Source organism: Podarcis tiliguerta, assembly GCF_965153285.1.
Source record: "Podarcis tiliguerta genome assembly, chromosome: 4".
Classification (NCBI taxonomy): domain Eukaryota; kingdom Metazoa; phylum Chordata; class Lepidosauria; order Squamata; family Lacertidae; genus Podarcis; species Podarcis tiliguerta.
The window spans coordinates 63348072-63368773 of NC_139537.1; the positions used below are offsets into that span (position 1 = coordinate 63348072).

The 20702-nt window shown below is 45.4% G+C and overlaps 1 protein-coding gene and 1 long non-coding RNA gene across 5 annotated transcripts in view; one reads left to right on the top strand and one right to left on the bottom strand.

The window, feature by feature from the left end:
• Positions 1–6278, bottom strand: part of NHS (NHS actin remodeling regulator) — a 230499-nt gene extending 224221 nt beyond the window's left edge. For 2 of the 3 annotated variants that reach the window (XM_083439372.1, XM_083439370.1), the window contains exon 1: positions 5313–6278. In XM_083439372.1, coding sequence (XP_083295498.1) covers positions 5313–5775 — 463 coding nt within the window. In that variant the 5' untranslated portion in view covers positions 5776–6278. The remainder of the gene's footprint in view (positions 1–5312) is intronic. The other variant, XM_083439371.1, reaches the window with a different exon arrangement.
• Positions 6279–6539: 261 nt separating this feature from the next.
• On the top strand, positions 6540–18910 carry LOC310677118. 2 transcript variants are annotated; one of them, XR_014510933.1, is made up of 4 exons: positions 6540–6756; positions 13412–13588; positions 15772–15915; positions 17312–18910. It is a non-coding gene; the product is annotated as an uncharacterized lncRNA (long non-coding RNA). The 2 variants fall into 2 exon arrangements; XR_014510934.1 differs by lacking the exon at positions 6540–6756 and having other exon boundaries at positions 13171–13588.
• The last annotated feature ends 1792 nt before the right edge of the window (positions 18911–20702 follow it).

Genomic DNA, 20702 nt, shown 5'->3' on the forward strand with positions numbered 1-20702 from the left:
GAAGACAAGCCTTTCCCCACTCTTCTTGCCTTGAAATAGGCAATATCTGCACCTGGTTCCTCTCTTTAACATCTCATGCAGGTACCTGTGCTGCTATGCAGCAATGTGTACTTACACCCCAAATTTCCTTACCTAGCCTGGTTCAGTTCCACACCTAACCTATCGAGCACCCATCATCCTCTCCTTCCTATATTTAGTATCACGACCATCATGTAATTCTCACTGCCTGTATTTAGCCAAATAATTGCTGCCCCAGTACTGAGCAGGCCTTTGTAATTAATTGATCTTTGTATTTTGTGAGAAACAGCATACCGCTTCTGAACTCCAATCTGTTGTTGTGTTGCTCATCTGCCCCTTCTTTAAGTGTATAATTCGTCCCATCTCACACTGTCACTCAAACTAAAGATCTGAACAAGTGTTCGTCTCGTACATGTGCATTCCTCAACATGCGTAGACAAGGACACACAGTAATAAGAATTAATTTTTCCTAATTAAATCTTTCTAACGATGTACTCAGTATGAGAGGGAGGGGGCTCAGATATAGCATTACTAGATTTCTAAGTATCCTCAGCAGCACTGCTGGTTTTTTTAAAAAATATCCTCAGCTCCCTGTGCTGCAGTTTGGAGTGAAATGGCACCAATTGTCTTTACAGCAACAGTGACAATCTAATGACTTAATAACACATTTTTTAAAATATGGGGGGGGGGGAGAGGGTGTGTGTGTGTGTGTGTGTTTGCAGTTTCAATTAAAAACATTATTCCTCAGTGCCTTGGGAAATATAACCAAACAACTTTATAGTACAGGACGTTCAGCAGGAAACATGAGTTTAGTGGCGATTTGGAAATATACCACATTTTCCCATGTATAACATAACCCCATGTATAAGACAAACCATACTTTGGGGAGCCCAAAATTAAGAAATCAGTATTTTAAAGTTCAGTTTTTTAGGGAAATCACCCAGAGTTGAGCTTTTTTTGGGGGGGTCACCTTTCGTGTGATTCCCCCATGCTTTGGCACAGCAGGTGAGAGCTGACAGAATCGTGGCCAAGTTCCCTCCTCGCCTCGGCACCATCTTGCCTCTCCAACCAGCTCCACAGCACTGGTGGCTCCTGAGTCCACCCAAGGCTTACTGTATAAATCCATGTATAAGACGACCCCCAATTTTTGACAAAAAAAATTGGGGGGAAATCAACATCTTGTACAAGGAAAAATGTGGTGTGTGAGTCTAGGGCAGGCTCACCAGCTGGATGCCCTTCAGATGTTTTGGACTGAAATTCCTATCAGTTTCACCCAGTACAAATGTGCTGGCTGCAGCTGATAGGAGTAGTCATTCCAAACATCTGGAGTGTGCCACTGGTTGGGACCAATGACATTATAAGCCACAACATCTGGAGGGCACCAGGGTGGCAAAGGCTGGCCTAGGGTGTCCTTAAAAAGAAGATACAGCAGTGCATCCTTCCCAGATGGTGTGACATGATTCATTTCCATTTTCCTTGGCCTATCATGACCCATGTTACATGTGCCAGAAGAATCAGGTTTGAGTACAGTCACTTCATAGCATGTTCTGGCTCCCTCCCACTTGTGATACTTAAAAATGGATGCTGTGTTGCCATCTATGTTTCTACCACAGTCCATTTAAAAAAAAGAGTTCTTCTCCAGGTTGAGGAGTTGGGAACCCTCCCATTTTTGGTGTAACTCCATTATGACACAAAGGAGGCAGCTCACTCCATCCCAAAAATGGTGTGTGCATGCAGTTAAACACCAGTGTAGTTCAATAGTTGGAGCAGAGGTTCTCAAACTGTTTTCTCTGGGCCACACTTTCAGAATAAATATTTGCTCTTGCCAAATTTTTAATTGATAAGAAATACATTGGGAAAACACACATTAAAAAAACTTCCGGCAGTTGTTCCATTTATTCTACAAATTACAAAATAATAATTTTTGATACTATAATATATTAATCTGAAATGTTTAATTGTTTCTTTGATTGTCCTTGAATATTCCCCACCACACTTGCCATCCTCTCCTGCCACACCCTTTGAGAACCACTGATTTGGGTGTTGGATTATGGCCCAGGAGACCATGGGCCATTCTAGTTCAGTGTTGTCTACACTGACTGATAGAGGCTCTCCAGGGTTACAGACAATGCTCTCTCCCAACCCCACCTGGAGAATTCAGGGATTGAACCTGGGACCTTCCGCATGCAATGCTCTACCACTGAGTTGCAGGCTAAACTGGACATGAAAATCAGTCACTCTGCCCAGGGGGCCCTTGGAACCATAGTTCTGGAACAGACATCTTCAGCAGAGAAGGTTCAGATCTTTGGGGGAAGCGACACCATTCGAACTGGTAGGAAACCAACCTAAGTTTGTTGTGCACATATATATTTCCTGCAAAGACTTTAGGTGGCACTACAAAGAGCTAAAAAAAAAATAAGGCTAGTTGTCATTTGTTATGGTACCACATTGCAAGACTACAAAGCAGAGCCTGAAGCTCTAATCAACTTGCACAGCTTATCTGCCTTACATTAATGCTCAATTATATTCTGCTGATTAGCACACAAAGAACCTGCACTTCCTCAGATCATGCTGGTTGATGTTTCAGGTCAGGAAAAGCCCCGTGAAGAGTTGATGTTAGTGAGAGGGTTTCTTTCTCTCTCTTCTCTCTCTCTGTAAGCTTTCGCTTTCACTGAATGGCCACAAACTGCCTGTGGCCACAGAGTGGAAGGTGTGGGGCTGCTGGCCAGGAAAGCAGCCCTGGAACTCAAGTACAGATTTCTGTACCTCTCAGGGCCGTCTTACCCATAGACACTAGTGGTGCGGGGTGTCGGGGCACCATGTTCTGGAGGGCACCAGGCGAGAGTCCGGGGAACACCAAATGAGCGTGCAGAGTGAGCGAGGGTGCATACACCGCTCCTGTCAGCTCGGTTTTTTCCCCTTTTAGCCTTTTGGCGCCCCACAGAATTCGGCGCTCAGTAGGAGTGGCGCACGCACCCCTGCTCGCTCAGTGTGCTCGCCCGCCCAAGGGGTTGAGGCACAAGCACACACGGCGCCCCTCATGCTAGCCGTATTCATCTTCGAGCAAGGCATCAAGCACCATGGATCTCCACAGGGCCGGCTCCCCCGGCCCGCTCGCCACCCTCACCTGCCTCCATCATGCCACGCCAAAGCAGCGCCGCGCCCGGAGCCTCTGCCTGCCATGGCCACCGCGGCATGAAGTAGCCGGCTGAGCCCGCCTCCTCCAGCCCCCGCAAAGCTGGGCATGTCACCAGCAGTGCCATCCCGTCCCAAGAGGCTTCCTCCGCCGCTGCTGGTGTTCCCTCCCTAAAAAAAGGTTGACAGCTCTGGGACATGTGATGTGGGGCGGGGGGCGGGCACTGGAGGAATCTTTGCACCACAGCGTTGGATATGCTTAAGACAGCCCTGGTACCTCTCAGTGGAGACTCACCTCCTGTGTTGCATCACAATGGCTGTAGACATTTACAAGAGCAAGAGCGACAATCATCTAGCCCAGATCATTATTCTGCAGCTATGCTCCTTTACAAAAGTGGGTGGGTAGGAAATCATTGTTTTTTGTATGTAACATCGACCCAAAGCTTGCTCTATAAAGATAGAACCACTAGCATGAAATTGCTGCAAAGGAGGATCCACAATGAGGACCCAACCTGCAGGCATCAATTGTTCTGCAAGCCACATCCAGATGTTGGCAACGGCTGGAGGTCTTGTGCCTGCCTTTTGCTCTTGTCGCTGTGAACGATGAGCCCATATGTTGGGAGCCTCCAGCTCACTTGAAAACAACATCAGAGATCCCTCCTTAAGGCAGCTGCCAGCCAGTCGCTCGCCCAAAATCAAGGCACCCACCTTGGCCTTAACAATGAACCCTGCACCACTTCAAGTCTTCAAAGGATGGTTGATGGGGAGAGCTTAAAGAGGGTGGTGGAGAAGGGTATTTCGTGGGGGAATCTGAGCGCGAGGGGAATCAGAGAGAGAGATGCAGAGACGTGCCTGAGGAATCCCTCAAAGCTGCCCCACCCCCTCCATCATCGCCTCCTTGAAAGCACTTCAAGACACCGATCAGGCAGGCAACCTCCCAGAAAAACCACGAAGAGCTGCCTCAGAAGGCGAAGCGGGAAGCCAGGTAACGAGGGACGGAGATCAGCTTTGGTAATGGTCACCTTGCGTGTCCATTCTCTACACAGGAGAAAAAAACGCTTTCGGAGACTCACGCCTTCACGCACAGGCAGAAGGAGCTAGCCTGCTGCGAAGGAGCCCCCTCCCTTAAGTCTCCAGCATCAGCAAGAAAAGTGGGTCAGGCAGATCGCTCGTTGCACAGGGAGTAGTCGCGAGCTGGAAAATGCCTGCTCCCCCCGCCCGGACCCCTTTGCTTATCCTCCAGCGCTGGATCCCCTCCTCCGCTCCTCTTTCACCTTCCCAATGCGATTAGGTATCGATTCCCGCCTTCCCTGCCCGACCCCTCTATCGGACCAGGCGCCTTCGCCTTATCCACCGCTCAGCCATTCCACCTGCAGAAAACCACTCGGTTTGGCGCGATTCTGCTCGGTAAAGTCACATCCTGGGCCCCGGGCTCGCGGGAATGTGGATCCCGAGGCAGGTGGGGAGGGAGGAGAGAGGCGAAAGCAGGCTTGGAAGAGGCGATCCGTCGCGGCTCCTCTCCGTACCACCCACGGCGTTTTAACAAGGAAATCGCTTCTCCAACCAAAACAACCGCGAAGGCGCCTTCCACACCAGTAGCGCGTCCTGGAGAAAGCCTCTCCAAACGCGCACACCCCTAAACTTTACGCACAGTTCAATCCGCAACCTTCCGCCCTACTTACTCCCACCTACCCCTCCAAAAAACACCCCTCCAAGGAATATCCTTCCCTTTGCTTTACATTCCCCCGGAGAGGGGTAAAAAGTTCGGTACACACTGCAGCTTCACGGACAGCTATAAACACTGGGAGGGGTGTGTGTGTTTTGTATATACACTCGACAACCTCCATTTCTGTCAGGGCCACACCTCCAAAGGGTCCGCGCGCCACAATTTTGGGGGATCACCCCTCTTCCTTGCAAGCAATCTCGCCACCTCAAGCAAATCGCCACTCCGCCCTCCTCCCCAAAAAGGCCACCCAGTGATCCATTCTCCTTTTTAACACCCCCCATCCCTCCCATCAGGCCCGCCTTGATGTGAAACTGGCCAGAGGTCAAGGTGAACCACCGCTAAGGTCGCACCAAGGGGAACGAAGGAAGGAGAAAAGGCGCATCTAGAGCTCTATAGACGGAGAGAGATAGGGAGAGAAAAAGGTTCCACTTACGCACTGCCTCCTGCTTGGGATCCAGGCTGTGTATAACCCCTTGGACGCCGCCGATCCTGCCGTGCAGCGCCCGGACCCTGCGCTGGGTGATCTGGATCTCGCCCTCGATCTCCTGAAAGAGGGCGCACGCATGCCGGGCCACATCGGAGAGCTGCCGGAGGATCCGCGACAGAGCCACGTTGCTGAGCGAGCACAGGTCCAGCACCATCAGCGCCGCCGCCTCCTTCTCCTGCCCATCGGCCGGCAGCACCACCGCCAGCCCCGCGGCTTCTTCCTCCGGCTCGTCTGTCGCAGCCGACGCCGCTGCCGCTTCGCCCGGCTCCTCTCTCGGGCTGCTCCCCGGCTGAGGAGGAGCAGGAGGCGGCGGCGGCGGCTCGCCTCCCGCGCCCTCGTCCAGCACCGAGGCGATGGGCTGCCGGCGGCACAACCACTGCGGCTCCACGATCCGCTTGGCGAAAGGCATGGCTGGGGAGAGAGCCTGGGCGAGCGCCGCGCTTCGCCCTCCGAAGAAGCCGCTGCCGCCCTCGCGTCCCCGCGCCGAGTGTCTCTCTCCGGGCTCTTTCCAAACTCGCCTGGCTTCCTCCTCCGCCCGAGCGCCCGTCACTTGCTAGCAGCCGGCATGGGAAGGCGCCGGGTCCCCCATGATCTCTCTCCGCGCGGGCTCCGGGGAAGCGGCCGCGGCCACCTTCGCTGCTGCTGCTGCTGCTCAGTTCCTTCCTTCCTTCTTTCCTTCCCACCCGCCGCCTCCTCTGCCGCCGCCGCCGCCTCGCTCTCCTCCTCCTTCTCCTTCTCCAGCTGCTGCTCCCGGCAAGCTCCCTCCTCTGCCGCGCGCCCCTTGCTTCGCTACGCAGCCCGAGCCTTCGGCGCGAGAGGTGGATTTTAACAGGGCGCCTTGAAAACCCGGAGAAAGGAACGCGCGCCGCTCTTTTGTGAGGAGGAGCAGAGCAGGCAGGCAGGGAGAGACACCCACTCGGCGCAGGGAAGGAGGCGGCGGCGGGCACCGAGAGGCATTCCCCCTCGCGACCGCGAGGGGACACTGCAGGCTCCGCGCAGCGCCTGGTTGGCTGGCTGGCTGGCTGGCTAGCGGACTACCACCATCAATGGATGAGAACTTGGGAGCTGGAGGGAGGATTTGGGAAGTTTGGCAGCCCAAGGGAAAGATCATCGCTTTCGAGATGCGCCCAGACAGAGGAGAGGAGAGGTGTGCGCTGGGCTAGGGGGGTTTCGAAAAGCAGAAAGGAGGCCCTTCCTTAGGAATGCCACTGTGTTAATTAAGGCTGCAGTCTTTTTTTTCCAGGGAGAAAGTGCAGGCCGAGTTCATGCCCTGCTCCAGCATTTGACAACTCGGTGCCCTCCTAATGTTATGGAGTTCCCATGTTCCTGACTTCCAAAGGGTCACAAGCCGGAGAGACCAGTCAAGTCCCACCTCTCTTCCATGGAGTCAGTGAGTGGCGTTTGGCAAACGGGCTAGTTTCACAAGAACAGGGTGAGCACCTTAAAACACTTGGCAAAGTAACAGCTCAATGCCAATAATCAGTAGCCAGGGATTGCTTGGAAAGCGCTCAGCCCTGGGACTCTCCAGAAGGGCTTCTCCAGAAGGACAAGAGCATCTGAGAGCATAATTCAGAATGAATAATTTAGTAAGTTTAACACAGTGTAGGAATTACAAGCGATGTCCTTTGACATTGGACAAGCACATGGGAGATAAAATGCAAAGCTATTTCAGCTTCCCCTGAATGCATTCTGGCTACCACCCTTCTCTGGCCTATTTTGCAGGAAGAGGCCTTTGGTGCTCAGGGATGCCCTGGTCCTCACTTGGCTGTTGCCTTGTTTGATGCAGTTCATAAATCAGTTAAAGCCAATGAAATAACTGGATTGAAGGTTCTAATCCTGAATGCAAGCCCTGCAGTAATTACACTAGGGACCAGCCTCCAGGTTACGGTCAAAACATGGCAGCAGTTTGAAATAGTCTCTTTCTGGCAGGTGGACCATAGATCTGCAGAGACAAAATGGGCAAATGATCACTAGTTTCTGCACAGCCCCTCTTTATGCACACACACATAGATGCACCTGTGGGCATTTGGCATTGCTTTCTTGCTGAAGCTGCGCAGGTCTTGGTCTGGTCAGTACCTAACTTAGATGGGAGATTGTCTTGGGAGCCCCTGTACACATACAGTGGATTTAATGACTGGGAAAAGGCAGGTTATAATATAAATGTGGTAAATAAATGCAACACAAGGTATGCACTCATAATAGTCTCTTTCTCTAGGCGGTCTGTATTCTTTTCACAGATCCTGCAGGCCCAGCCCTATGACTGGCAGAGCGTGGCAAGTACTTCAGGTAGCAGATTCTGGGAGCAGGAAATGCTGGGAAGGTGTTGAAGGACAGAGCTGTCAGCTGTGCATGTGCTATACATTCTGCCCTTTGGACAAGCCTGACCAAGTAAGATTCAACTCCCCATTGGTTGGGCTCAAAGGAGACAGGCTCACCATCTTGTCAATTTGATGCAGCAAAAGGTAGGCAGTCAACCCTGCATGTTACAGAGGTTATCTTTGCACCTCTTGGCAAAGGACCATAACTCAGTGGTAGAGCGGCTAGCTGCTCTGAGGTTAGAAGATCCCAGGTTCAATCCCCGGCATTTCCAGGTACGGAGAGACTCCTACCTGAAATCTACTAGTCAATACAGACAAAGCTGAGCGGCACAGCCAATGGAGGGTTAAATTCTGCCCTCCCACCCATCAGCCTATATCACTTATGATGTCAGCTGGTGGGTGAGTGGGCGTGGTTTAAGAAAAATGGAGCCACAGGCCAAATTGGATCCCCCTCCAGGCCGAAACTGGCCCATAGGCTGAAGGCATCTACCCCTGCCCTAAATGGACCATTTTATGCACAATATTCTGATTCCCACAATGCCTAACCCACTGTTTCCAGAAAGTCCACACACAGGGCGTGAAGTTTCACTCACACTCCTACCATTGCCCCCAGCATCCTGCCACTGAACAGAGATGCTTCCTTTAACTATATGACTATACTAAAAAGGGCAGGGAGGAAAGAGGTAACTTCTGTTATTGCTTCTATTACTATTACTTGCAAACCAAAACAGTAGCCTCCTTAGGGAAGCTGTATATCTCCCAAATCCAAACATAATTGCTCAGGCAAGCACCTGGAAAAATCATCTAATGCCTTTTGGCTTAAAAACTGTAGCATTTACCCCAGAAGCCTTTGCTTTTTCAGTTTCATGTGCACATATTTCCTTATGTAATATTCATATTTTCTTAGGTGGGGCATTACCCACCCTGGAATTGACATTTCATCCTCCTGTGCATATAAGTCAAGGTGGTAATTGCCCCTCCCTCACCCTCCCCAAAATGTTCAATATCTTTTTTAGAAAACCAGCAGTTAAACAAGTCCGATTTGGACCATTTTGGCCTCTTAGGACTACAGTAAATTGGAATCATTATTTAAAATGAATGCATTCTGAAAGGCTGTGTTTTTCTATACTTTCTTTAGGCATGGTTTTGATTTAGTTTCTTTAATGAACTGAGCACCAGCTGTTTAATTTGGTAATGTTCCTCATTGCTCTCTGAGCTCTCCAACTCATCACCAAGGCCTGACTCATTTATTAATGCAGGAATAGGAAACCAGTGCTCTAGCCAGATAGTGTTGAACTCCAAATCCCATTAGCTCCAGCCAGTGGGTCCAATGATCAGGGGTGATGGAAGCAACTTACTTGAAGGCTACAGCTTCCCCATCTCTGCCGTGTTTTGGTTCTTACTTAAGGATTCACATGTATTCATGATCTGAGTATCTCAAATGTGTTTGTTATGGCCAAGAAACAGATTTGTACTCACAGAAGCTTCTCCAGTTCAAAGTATTTCTGTTTACGAGACAACAAATTGAAACAGGACACTCTGTAAAGCAAAATGTAGTAATATATTAACACATTTGATAATTTGGTGCTATTTTGTTATACATTTCTCACCTACTTTGCTCTAGAAAAGGAACAGCCCTAGATAGAAGACCATTAACTTTACTATTTGGAAGATATTTACTACAATATGGCTGCCTGGGTAGAGAATCCAAGAAAGATTCAGGTGAGGCAGAGAGAATGGAGTGCTTTGGTCTTTCTTAAAGGTAAAGGCACATGTATCACATCCAATAGTCACTTCCTTATGGCCTGGTCCTACATCACCTTGGTAAAGTTAGTAAAGGAGCAGTCAGTGACTACTAACAGTAGATTCTTGGCTATTTCAAGTTAGAGCATTCATTAATTCACACTGAGGTCCAGCTTTGAGGGCCTTCTGGCGGTTTCCTCCCTGCAAGAAGTGAAGTTACAGGGAACCAGACAGAGGGCCTTCTCGGTTGTGGCACCTGCCCTGTGGAACGCCCTCCCATCAGATGTCAAGGAAATAAACAACTATCTGACTTTTAGAAGGACATCTGAAGGCAGCTCTGTTTAGGGAAGTTATGTCTGATGTTTTATTGTATTTTTAATATTTTGTTGGAAGCCGCCCAGGGTGGGCCCAGATGGGTGGGGTATTAATAAATTATTATTATTATTATTCTCAATTCATTCCTTGAAAGTAGTTCAATGAGAATTAATCAGAAAAACACCTCCAGACTTTCCTAATTTTTTTCGACGTGGGCATACCTGTTGATGGATATAAAGCCAAAGATGTTAAAGTCTTGATGGGTCTTTGGATAGGAAGTCACCATTCTTTTCCATCACAAGAGGGTAATCAAGGTCAGGGTGCTTGTGCCAATTGTGATAAGAATGTAAGTCCTGCTGACTGTAAGCCCATCTAGTCCAGCATCCTTTCTCACGTTGGCCAACCAGGTGCCCATGGGAAGCCCAGAAGCAGGTCCCATGTAGAACATTGCCATCATGGATGGTAGCCAATGAAAGCCCTATCCTCTTTTAAAGCTGTCCAAGTTGGCAGCCATCACTACATTTGAGGGAACAAATTCCACTATAAGTTATTTATTACATGTGTAACTTACCTTTTCTCCTAGAAGCTCAAGGCGGTGTAAACATATGCACTGTGTAATTATGTACTTTCCCCCCATCTGTTCTGCCTTTTCTAAGTATTCTAATATTATGAGAGAGGAACAATAATTGTTCTCCAGGTTAACATATGCCTCAAGCCATCCACTATGGTCCCAAGGTCTTTTTCCTGATCAGTCACTGCTAGTTCAGATTCCATGAGCACATATATGAAATTAGGATTTATTTTTTTGCCCCAATATATATCACTTTACACCGGCTTACATTGAATTGCATTTGGCATTTTACTGTCCATCCACCCAGTCTGGAGAATGTTGTAAAATCAGAGAACTTGACTATCTCACTGCTGACTCCTCACTTCAGATCATTATGAACAAGGTAAAAGGCACTGGTCCCCTTGGGTATTCTACTTCCTACATTCCACTTCTATTGGGAGAACTGTCCATTTAATCCTGGGACCGGTCCTAATATCCAAGATATTGTGCATTTGTGATTATCGGTGCTCATCACGTTATTGGGAAGTCCATACAAAACTCTTGATTTCCATACTCCTGGTGCCTGCAAATTGTTTCTGCTTCATTTCCAAGCAAATTACATCCTGGAAACTGCTGAAATCTTGTAACTTTTCAGAGCACAAGTGTACTAGGTTGTTGGTTTTTTCCAGTCCTGCTTTTGTTACACTGTAGCCCTACTGCGGTAGCACTGGTGAAGCATTGCAGAACAAGTAATCAATGTTTGGACAATCCAGTATGCATCTACCATTAATGCACTGTTACTGTGTTTAAAACATGCTGCTGAATATATCTGCCCCCCCCCCAAAAAAAAAAACATCACCAATCTGCAGAGGGTCCTACTCTTGACTTCCTGTTTCTAAATAGTTTCTGATCTGTACTGGATCTTTCCTCTTATTCCATGACTCTTAAGCTTAATCAAGAATCTTTAGCAAGGTACTCTGTCAAAACTTTTTGAAAGTCTAAGTACTACACATTGTCAATTGGATCAGCTCTATAAACTTGTTTATACTTTCAGAGAACTCTAAAATATTAGTGACCCTTCCTCTCCATTTATCCTTTCAAACATCTGGGATTTGGTTATCATTTCCTGCCTTTGCCTGTACGAAGCACTCTGTCAATCACTGTTATTGTTTAGGCTATATAAGACCTTCTACTTCCCTGCCCCAGACCTCCATATGTTCCTGAATCTCTACCTTACCAAAATCCATTGACAGCTGCTGTAGGTTTAGTTTTCTGTAAGGATCCCAACTTTCCGTACAACAGTTTAGGACAGGCTTCCTCAACCTCTGCCCTCCAGATGTTTTGAGACTACAATTCCCATCATCCCTGACCACTTGTCCTTCTAGCTAGGGATCATGGGAGTTGTAGGCCAAAAACATCTGGAGGGCAGAGGTTGAGGAAGCCTGGTTTAGGAGATGCAGAAGCACTCCTAGCAGATGGGCCATAAATAGACACCAGCAGATGTTAAGTCTATTGATACTTGGGATCAAATGGTGTTTTTTAATCTGTTCCTATTTTACAGCTTAAATAATACAGCTTGATAATGTATATATCCCACATTCCCCCCATTTCTGCTACAGAAAAAGATTCTGGCCTCTAAGATGTTTAAACCACCACTCATCTCCCACGGTCTCCAAGTTATCCTCGGGGAAGGGTTTAAAAAGCAATAAGGGTGCTCAGGTCAGGAGAGCAGAACTGTTCTTTTTCATTCCGCCTCCCCTTACTTTAGTCACCTTCTTCCTACCTAACTTTGACATTAGAACTGATCCTGATGGACAGAACAGCACCTTAGCTTTTAAAATTGTGAAATAATGCAGGAATATAGGAACACACACACACACACACACACACACCCCGGTAATGTTGTTAGAACATTATTAGCCATGTGTTGCCTGTTACTGCTGAAGTTTGGTGTTTAAAAATGGAAGTGCACTTTTAAAAGCAAACTGCCATGATCACTTTGGTTTGGCCTCTTGAAGGAGAGTTGAATGGACCTTACTACCTGCCTACAGCAGGAATAGGGAATCTGTCCTCCCCTCCCCCACACTGTGTCCTAAACCAGACTCCAGCTCCCATCAGCCCCAGCCAGCATGATCAATGGTCAGGAATGATGGGAGTTGTAGTTCAACAACATTATTTTTGGTATAAACTTGCCTGTTACTTCCTCAGTTTTAAAAAACTCCATATTTTTGTGTGAGCAGCTGAATGCTCTCTACCACACACACAAAATGTGTTTGTCAGATTTCATGAGGAAATTTTAAGAATTATGTGGGAGGGAGAATTTTAACAGTGCAGCTTCTCTCCTATCATAAGGAGAGGCTGCACTAACCAAACTTTTCCCTTTTAAGCATTTACCAGGGAGAAGTAAAGTCACAGGGATTCTTACCCAAGTGAAACCTGACAAGTCCTGCAAATGATATTTCCCCCTCTTTTAATTACAGTGGTACCTCAGGTTACGTACGCTTCAGTTTACATTCGCTTCAGGTTACAGACTCCGCTAACCCAGAAATAGTGCTTCTGGTTATGAACTTTTCTTTGGGATAGGAACAGAAATCATGCTCCGGTGGCGCGGCAGCAGCAGGAGGCCCCATTAGCTAAAGTGGCGCTTCAGGTTAAGAACAGTTTCAGGTTAAGAACGGACCTCCGGAACGAATTAAGTTAGCTAATTAAGTACTTAACCCGAGGTACCACTGTAACTGCATAGTCAAAGGATTATACAGTAAAAATATATCCAGAAATACACAATATAAGAAAAACAAAACACACTTGTCAGCATTTGATGTTTACCTAGAGCATTGTATTTGCTAGAAGTTTCCAAACAATGTTTACCAAAATGCAAAAGTAACTTATAGGCAAGTCCTCTTGAGTTCAATAGGACTTAGTCCCAGGTAAGTGGGTTTAGAATTGCAACTATTTAACTATTTCATATTTCCAGTGGTGCTTGCTGCAAGTAGCTATAGAAGTGCAGACTAAAGAACGATTTCAAATTTCCAGAGCACTTTCAAGGTATGCAAGGCTTTATAAATGGTACCTTCATAATAACCCTTTGAAAGTAGGACATTATTATTTCCATTTTGCAGGTGGGGAATTGAAGCTGAGAGACAGTGACTTCCGCAAGGCCATCCCAGTTCAGACTGAGCAGCAATTTGAAACAGAACCTCTCTCCAGGCCAAGGCCAACTCTCAAAGCTGCCATGGCTCTCAAATTATGAGATGACACATCCATTCTTTTCCAGTATCATTCTCAACAGACTGAAGGTAACATTCTAGAAAATGCATAAGTAATCTATATATTGAAAGAATGCTGTGCTCAAGGCAAATCTTCCCATCTTCTTTTTATACATTGTGGTCCTCAGCAGAATCTTCACTTGCACAATAATTGCAGGATAGTTCTCCCCCCCCCCCCATAGGGCAGACTTTATTGGAAGTGTTGAGCCAGTGCTATTTCACAGGTGATCACTGGTTTACAATGTGTGTGCTCAGGAATGCACTTTCACACTGATTTCCTGTCATTTAGCATATGCTAGTACTTGCAGGTTTCCTGCTTTTCTGCCAATCTAGCTGTTCCTTTTATTTGCATTCCCATAACCATGAGAAAGGCAGGAAGTGGTACGAGATTACCAGTCCACCGCCTGCAGCTCTCTCCATTGGCACACCGGGTATTATTGCATAACTCAAAATCAGGTAGCTGCAGTTGTTTTTTTTAAATACAGTCTTCTACACCACATTGGTTGCAGTGCATCTTAAACAACACATGCCTTATTTTCTGCCACCCCATCCATAAATACCATCCACACCAAAGCTTAAAATAGAACAATACAGTGGTACACCGGGTTACAGACGCTTCAGGTTACAGATTCCGCTAACCCGGAAGTAGTATCTTGGGTTAAGAACTTTGCTTCAGGATGAGAACAGAAATTGTGCGGCGGCGGGGGCGGGAGGCCCCATTAGCTAAAGTGGTACCTCAGGTTAAGAACAGTTTCAGGTTAAGAACGGACCTCCAGAATGAATTAAGTTCTTAACCACTGAAATACATTTGTGACTGTGCACTTATACAACTGTGACTAATGAGGTGGCTAATTGGCATCTACCTACCTACTTATCTGTAAGAAGCATTGGTGCTGATGTTAGACCAGGGTTTGCAAGAGAATCACATAGAATGAAATGCGGATCATGCACGCCTTGTTTGATTTCTTGGGCAGTGGAAAGGCCTGCATGATGAGCTTCATGTGTAACCCCAAAAATTTCAGGTGCCTGGTTTCACATTACTTCCTCCATGGAAGGGAGGTTTGGAGGGTGGCAACATGAGAATGGGGCTCTTTAATGGTGGTTCCCCACTTGCAGAATGCTCTCCTCAGGGAAACTTGCCTTGCACCATCACTGCACACCTTTAGGGGCAACCGGTCTTTATTTTCCACCAGGCCTTTAGTTTTTGATTATCTGCGGCCTCTAAGTGGGTGGGAATGTTTTAATTCTGCCTTTTAAAAATACGACGGTTGTTTAGATTTTTGCTTTGTTTTGTTTTCTGCTAGTTTTAATGTAGGTGTCTGCTTATTTATTATTCCATGTCACCTTTGGGTTGCTTTTGCAAGAAAATCAACTAATATTTTCAAATAGACAAATTAATAGTATTGCATGGAATCTGAATCTAGATATCAATTAGCTACAACCCCTATTGACTTGTATCACCATGACCAGCAAAATCAACTCACTCTTGGGGAAAGAGCCACTAATTATGCTTGTGTTCTTAAAATGCTGCACATAAAGACAGTATGATAATGTGATTACCATTCCAAAGGCAAACATGCTTTATAGGGGCACAATTAGTCATTGGCTCATAAAGAAAGTGGATGAGCATGTACACTGGAATTACATAGAGATTTCTGTAAAAGAAAAATAAATAGATGTGGAAATATTTTGAGCAATGGAATGCTACTAGGCTTGTTACCTTTTCCCTGTGGCCATGTTTTACTCTGTTTTGCCTAATGAGATCCTTTGCTTGTATTTCAGACCAAGCAGACCAACCTTATCCTGTTTACTGTTGAGGCAATATTCAATTCAGCATAATGATTTGAGATCTTGCGCGCGGTAACTCTGTCTGCTGGCAAGAGAAGAGCCCTCTCATGTTATGTAATTATGGCTTAGGGCTGCAGTAATGAAGAAGCTGTGCAGGCTGGAGCCTGTTTTCTGTTGTCTGGAGGCGTCGACAGCAAGCTTGTGGTTGTGGTCACATGGCGTTTGAAAGAGACTTGGCTCACCAGTCAAAACAGCAGGAAGGCTAGAGTATACCGTTCACTCCATTCCAAGTGGCTAGAGCATCCTTGTTGGGCAAATACTCAGACAGGCGAAATTAAGGAGGACTTAGGGATTTACAGTGTGACCAAAAAGGGTATTTCCTTCCTTTTTTCTCACCCAAGTGTGTTTTTATGTCTTGTACACAGTTGCCAAATATATGTCAAGAGAGGCCTGTGCCTGGTTTCCTGTCTTCTTCTTATGTGGCCACCATATTGGGTTTCATGGAGCACCACAGCTCTTTCCAAAGAATTCCAAAGGGGAATTCTTCATGCTTAAACAAACAGTTCCTGGTAGGTAGACGTCCTTTACATTTTTTGTTGGTGTGGCTATGTGTCCTATTTAAAGGAGTTCTCTGTTTGAAAGGCTATCTGGTCCAAATCCAGCTTAAAGTAAGGTTACCACATTTTTTTCCAGTGAATCCAGGGACACTTCATTGAAATGAGTCGGAATGATAGGATTTTGTCAGGGGACTTATTTGTAAATCTGGGGACTGTCCCCGGGAAACGGGATGTCTGGTAACCTTAGCTTAAAGATAAAGGATCCTAAGAAGGGAAAGCAAGAGGAGCCATGAAGTTGCCCATCAACAGTAAGCAGCCTGAGCAGGCACACTGGTCACCTGGTTACAGTCTGCAGCCTGGTCCATACAGGAAGTTAATATTGGCTCTGTTTCTTCCTGGAGGGGAAAAACCAAGGTGGTGGTGGTGCTGGGGCACTCCTAGCTTGGCCTCTAAGAGGCTGTGGAGTCCCTCAGGGTTCTGTTCTGCCCCCATGCTAGTCAACACTTACCACTGAGAAAGGTTGTTTGGAGTTTTTTTGTGGTTCAATACCACCAGTATTCTAATACCACCAGCTCGCTCTCTCCTTAATCTCAGGGTTATGGGTTTGTTCCACCAGGAGGTGAAGGCCATTTTATTTTGGAACTGACTGCTTTTAAGGAAAGGACCCTTAATAGTGTAGTGTGCTGTACTGTTTTTTGTGTGTGTGTTTTGCCTTTCTAGCTGCACTTTAATAGATACTCTTTTGCATTGTTTTAATTCCATCATTAGCTTAATCACTTTTTAGTCATACATTTTTTTTCTTTTTAGTTGTGTGTGTTTTATTTGTATTTGTGAGCTAGTTCTGGGGGGAGAGATGAGATATAATGAATAAATGGGCATTATATCAGGCTGCACAGCTGTACTAATTTTTCAGCCTGCAATGGGCTGAAGGACTTCTTTCCACACACTGTCACCCAAATCAATCTGCCCATGCTTCCCTGTGCTCAGTGTAATGGATGCAGATAGAGATTGATATACAACTAAATTATCTAATATGCCATTTGCAGCTCCTAGTATCCAACCCAAACATCCCAGACAGCACTTTTTTTCTGGTTAGACTTTGTCTTTGAAGAAACCATGCCATGACCAGATTTTAGGCAAGACATGTTATCTGGTGCCTTGTGAGCTATGCTCCAGTGCTCATCCGTCTGCCTTGGCCATGGCAAAGCCAGGGAGGACTATTTATATACAAACAAAAAGAAAATTCAGTTTTGTTACATTCAAGTGATACTAGTATATGCCTATGCTAAACATGATGAGCTATGTTTTAGGTTATGGCAATAAAGTGAAGTATGGTATTATAAATATACTGCCTCATCTATGTTTAAATAATAGCTACGAGAGAGAATAATTTTCCTTTTCACACTAGGCCTGAGGATATCTATTTCTTTCAGCAAGCTATCATCTCTCCCCACCCCCTGAAGTTATTTCCCCCCTAAGCCTGATAAACTGCCATTCTTTCACCTGTAGGCTACTTATTCCAATTACAAGACTACTGAACAAGTCAGCACCAGCCATGTCCCATCCTGTTCTGTTCAGATGAACTCAAATATTGCCTACATTGCCTGCGTCTTAAATCCCAATTGTCTCACAATGACAGTTTCCCACCAAGACTTCCTTTTAAAATTTGAGATGCCCAAAATTGTATCCTGCTGTTTCCTTGGAAACCAGCTGCTGGAAGTCAGATAAGTGGAACGAGATGCTTCCAAAGGTTTGCAACGCTGAAAAGGGAGGGACAGGATAAAGAAATAAAATCGAGGTTCTGAAAAGGAAGCCATGGCTGGCTTCTACATATGTTCGAGTCTACATTCAGTATTCACTGCAAATGGTGGCTCTTATAGAAATTTCTCAAATGTTTGAGTGTGCTTTAAAAAAAATGATTTAGTCCATACATACATGCATGAAATGGAATCTGATGGAACACAGAAGAACAGTAAGGAAACATAGGAGAGAAGAGCTGCTTGAATAATTCATAACTCAAAGGAGTTCAGGATGGCAGTCTTAAAGCTATGGCTTTCCCAGTACAGTAGTGATGTATGGAAGTGAGAGCTGGACCATAAAGAAGGCTGATCGCCGAAGAATTGATGCTTTTGAATTATGGTGCTGGAGGAGACTCTTGAGAGTCCCATGGACTGCAAGAAGATCAAACCTATCCATTCTGAAGGAAATCAGCCCTGAGTGCTCACTGGAAGGACAGATCCTGAAGCTGAGGCTCCAATACTTTGGCCATCTCATGAGAAGAGAAGACTCCCTGGAAAAGACCCTGATGCTGGGAAAGATTGAGGGCACAAGGAGAAGGGGACGACAGAGGACGAGATGGTTGGATAGTGTTCTCGAAGCTACCAGCATGAGTTTGACCAAACTGCGGGAGGCAGTGGAAGACAGGAGTGCCTGGTGTGCTCTGGTCCATGGGGTCACGAAGAGTCAGACACAACTGAACGACTAAACAACAACAACCCTGCCCCATTTTATTCTCATAAGCCTCAGTGGGGATTTGAGTCTAGGCCCCACACTCAACGGACAACCCTCTAATCATTACATCACACTAGCTACAGGTGCATGCAATGAGAAATGCAATGGTGTTTCGTAAAATAGCAACAAATGGCTACCCATATATGTTTTTTCTCACCATGAATGTGGGATTGTGGTGGGGATAGAGATGACATGTGAAGAGAACATGCCCAGTGCAGGACTCTGTCCTCCTGGCTTTGAGGTGCTTTGGAGAATCAGAGGAAAGGGGAAGAAATGGAAGGGAGGGCATATGACAGGTGGGACATGGAGAGACCTTTTGCTACTGCTTATATTATATGGACTGCAATATTTCTTTCAGCTGTATTTCACTCTAATGCATACAACTTTTCACCTTCAAATAAATATAAACAGTAGCCATTTATTAATACAGGATTAATGCTGTTCGGTATGTTTTCATTATTCGTGACTGAATATCTACAGGTGATTTTTGAATGATTGCCAGAACAGCAGCTTATGCAGCACAGTTCAGGAATTGTTGAGAATAAAAAAAATTAAAAAAAAAGATTTTAATGGCATCGCACCAGTGTTTATATTTCAGGCTGACACATGCAATATGCTCTCCTTCAGCACATGCAAGTTTAGTGCTAGCTAAAATTGTTTCCTTGTCATAGAAAGCTAACCATTTTAAGATCCCCTACACTGTTGCCACATTTTTTCCTGGAAATGATTTTAGGACGGAGGACTATTCCTTTGCAGAAATTGCCAGCTTTAAAACTGACCCAAACGAAGGCAAAAAATGAAGTGGTAGATAGATTTTTTTTTTAATACCTGCCAGTATGAAACTGGCATAAAGAGCAAATTGACTTAGAACCCCTTTATAGGATTACTGTTGTTTTTAATTACAGGTAGGATGTCTTTGTTTTCCACATGGGGGACATCCAAAAATGGTATCCCTCACCTGAAGTGGTACATATTCAGAGGAAACTAAAACTGATGTGACATTGAACACCTGGGTGCATTATCAACTGGAAATTAAAATAAGGCTGCAAGCCTACGTATGCTTGCTGGAAAGTTAACTCCATCAAATCAAAAGGACTTTACTTCAGAGAAAATAGCCTGAGGATGAAGCGTTGATGTGAAATATACTTTTATTTCTATTTCAGAAATCTAACATGGGGCAAAGCTTCCCACCACCAAAATACACTTTAACCCTCAAAAAATGAGCCTCTTCTGCTGTGTTTGACCCTCCATTTATTTTCAGGGACACATGTTCCCTTGGAGAAAATGTTAGACAGTCTGATCATGGAAATTGCTGCTGGTGGAAAAGATGTAGCTGTATCCACAGATGGTTCATTCACAGGTTTGGTTCTCCATATGGAGTGCATCCCTGGGAATTTCAAGGATACGGTGGTACCTTGGTTTAAGAACACCTTAGTTTATGACCAACTTGGAACTTAAGAACGCTGCAAACCCAGAAGGTGTTTCGGTTTGTGAACTTTGCCTTGAAAGCAGAACATGTCCCACTTCCTGTTGAGTGTGTTCCATTTGTAAATTGAGTCCTCCACTTCTATGGGAAAGCACGTCTTGGTTTAAGAACGCTTTGGTTTAAGAACAGACTTAAGGAACAGATTAGGTTCATAAACCAAGGTACCACTCTACATAGGAGCCATCCCTAAATTTTTAATATAAATGACATTCAAAATACCGGTAGTAAACTTTTAATAGTTCATTACAGTCTATATTTTAAAAATGCAAATATCAACAACAGTTCCTTTTTCTAGACAGATTAGCAGCGGGGAGGTGGGGGGGGCAGGGGCGGGGAGAGCATGCAACATGGTCAAATTGTCCTGTTTGTATTCTGTATGATAGCACAGTATATTTATCAAAATTGAGATTTTCTATATGTGTCACTAATAAGTATTTCAGTATGCAGATAAGTTGGGACCAGTGAGTCATGATCAGTATATTTCTTTATAGAAGTCCCTCATTCTCCCAAATGCCTGAGTGTCTCTAATTCCCTTTAAGTAATTTATATTTGTCAAAACATAAGTTTTTATATTAATTTTCCAATTTTACAGGTAGCATAGCAAAATTGAAAATAAATTTCGTTTTGCGTGGTAAATATACTAAAAGCTGCAAGAGCAATATGGAATACATTAAAGCTTTAAGTAAAAACAGGAGAGAACTTGACATTGTGCACTTAGCAAGTCTGCCTGTAATTAAACATATTCAGTAGCTTGAATACTTTATGGTTAATATTTGCCTAGATTCATTGGTAGTAATAGTGA